This window comes from Capra hircus, chromosome 15, assembly GCF_001704415.2.
Source record: "Capra hircus breed San Clemente chromosome 15, ASM170441v1, whole genome shotgun sequence".
NCBI lineage: Eukaryota > Metazoa > Chordata > Mammalia > Artiodactyla > Bovidae > Capra > Capra hircus.
Genome location: NC_030822.1, coordinates 37,687,168 through 37,689,743, shown reverse-complemented (window position 1 = coordinate 37,689,743; position 2,576 = coordinate 37,687,168). Strand labels below are relative to the sequence as shown.

At 39.6% G+C, this 2,576-nt stretch overlaps 1 protein-coding gene across 1 annotated transcript; it reads left to right on the top strand.

The window, feature by feature from the left end:
- LOC102183054 (olfactory receptor 508) lies at nucleotides 1,316-2,248 on the top strand. The gene has a single exon (XM_005701183.2). It carries the CDS (start codon nucleotides 1,316-1,318, stop codon nucleotides 2,246-2,248), a length of 933 nt encoding a protein of 310 aa, XP_005701240.2.

Sequence of the window (2,576 nt, the reverse complement as noted above, 5' to 3'; positions counted from 1 at the left end):
CTTTTTGAATTTATGGAGAAGGCAATGGCAGCCCACTCCAGTACTCTTGCCTGGAGAATCCCATGGATGCAGGAGCCTGGTAGGCTGCAGTCCGTGGGGTCGCTAAGAGTTGGACATGACTGAGCGACTTCACTTTCACTTTTACTTTGAATTTATAAATGAACTAAATATACATTCTGATATTCTATGTTCTTCTTTAGAAAGTATAGAAAATATTTGTGTTTTATCAATGTGGTAATGAGTTAGAAGGCTCCAGGAATGAAATTTGACTTCAGCTCAGTTGTAAGAAAGACATTTAACCTAAGATTAGTTACCCAATTTTTTAGATCTCAGTTTCTAACTTTATAAAATGAGAGAGATGGAATGGATGGGACTGCATTTTGAAGCTTACCATTCTGTGATGGTGAGAAAGCTCTCATGCTTTTCTTGCTTTTTCATTTTGTTCTCAAACAAGTTGATAAGGGAAAGAGTTTCCTAGAAGCTGACCTAAAGGTGTGATTTTTCACAGACAGGTGCTATTCACATGGGGCTAGGTACCTGTGGGAAGTAGGAAGCTGGAACCTTTTTGCTAACAGCCATAGCCCCAGGTTATGCAAAGTCTCAGGCACTTGTGGAATCTTTCTGGAGTAATCTGATCGATGTTTCTGGTTCCCTTTACCTGGATTGACTCACTATCATGAATCAGAATACTTGATCCTAACATGATACCATCTCCCTTTCTAAAACTCAGTCTCTCCAGGTTGATTTGATCATGGTTTGAGCACCTTGTTCTACATCCTGCCTCTGTCCAAACTTCCTGGATATTTGTTGTACTTGAAAACTGTGATACCTGTTTAAATTCAGTTGCTCATCCTTTTTTATACAAGAAATGATACCTTACCTATTTTGAACAGTTGTTCTTTTCCGTGGGTCCTGGCCCATTCCAACATCTCTGCTCCCTTTTATCATGTCTTTGGTTTAGAAGATATAGTTATTGGGTCGCTCATACTGTCTGGTGGACATCTCTAGGATGTGTTCATGAGAATCTATTCCTCATGGACCACCTAAACCAACTACACAATGCAAATGTGACTTGAATGTGTTAAGTTAAAAACACAGATTTTTCTGAGTATTCCTGGCCTTATATCAATGAACATTTATATTTTCAAGTCTTATGCAAGATATCATGTGTGAAAACATTTTCCCCAAATATTTTCATGTGGGTATATATGCTGGTATTTTCTTATATAGCTATTGTAAAAGTAAGTATGCAGATTATAGTATTTTCTTCTAATATCTGCTTGTTTTCTTTCAGTGGGCACCATTCTCAGTATAGATGGGGACTGGAAACTACACAACTGTGACAGAGTTCATTATTTTGGGGTTAGCAGAGGATACTACAGTTTGTGCCATTTTATTCATTGTGTTTTTGGGAATCTATCTGGTCACCTTAATGGGTAATAGCAGCATAATCATGTTAATCAGAAGCAGCCCTCAGCTTCACACCCCAATGTACCTTTTCCTCTGCCATTTGGCCTTTGTGGACATTGGGTACTCCTCATCAGTCACACCTGTCATGCTCATGGGCTTCCTCAGGGAAGGAACTTCTATCCGTGTTGTTGGTTGTGTTGCTCAGCTCTGTTCTGTGGTCACATTTGGGACAGCTGAGTGCTTCCTGCTGGCTGCCATGGCCTATGACCGCTATGTGGCCATCTGCTTGCCCCTGCTCTACTCCACCCACATGTCCCCCAGAATTTGCATTCTCTTAGTGGGGGCTTCCTATCTAGGTGGGTGTGTGAATGCTTGGACATTTACTGGCTGTTTGTTAAGCCTGTCCTTCTGTGGGTCAAATAAAGTCAATCACTTTTTCTGTGATTATTCGCCACTTTTGAAACTTTCTTGTTCTCATGATTTTACTTCTGAAATAACTCCAGCCATCTCTTCTGGCTCAATTATTGTAGTCACTGTGTTTATCATTGCTCTCTCTTACATCTACATCCTTTTCTCAGTCCTGAAGATGCGTTCCACTGAGGGGCGGCACAAAGCCTTCTCCACCTGCACGTCCCACCTCACAGCAGTTACTCTGTTCTATGGGACCATCACATTCATTTATGTGATGCCCAGGTCCAGCTACTCAGCTGAACAAAACAAAGTGGTGTCTGTGTTCTACACAGTCATAATCCCCATGTTGAACCCCCTCATCTACAGTCTTAGAAACAAGGAGGTTAAAGAGGCCATGAGAAAATTAATGGCTGGAACACATTGGTAGTCCTAAAGTAATCTGATTTTTAATAATAAATATTGTGTAATGAAGACTTCTCCTGCAGCTGAATAAATAATATACTAAGTAAATTTCAGTGTATATTCATAGTATTTGAGACTCAAAAATTTCATTACACTATTCCAAGAAAAAAATTCAGTGTAAAAAAAAAATGTGCATTTGCCAAGATAGGAACATTAGCACACACACAAACAAGTTTTATTCTTACTTTACCCACTATTTTTTGCCCCTACAAGTACAAATCTTTTCAAATAAATTCTGTGCTCTTTGAATGTAGTCTTTGGAAATAACTGCTGGAAGCACCTGAACCTCCTTG

Coding starts and splice junctions, on each gene's coding strand:
- LOC102183054 (XM_005701183.2), top strand. CDS start 1,316: ATGGGGACTGGAAACTACACAACTGTGACAGAGTTCATTATTTTGGGG.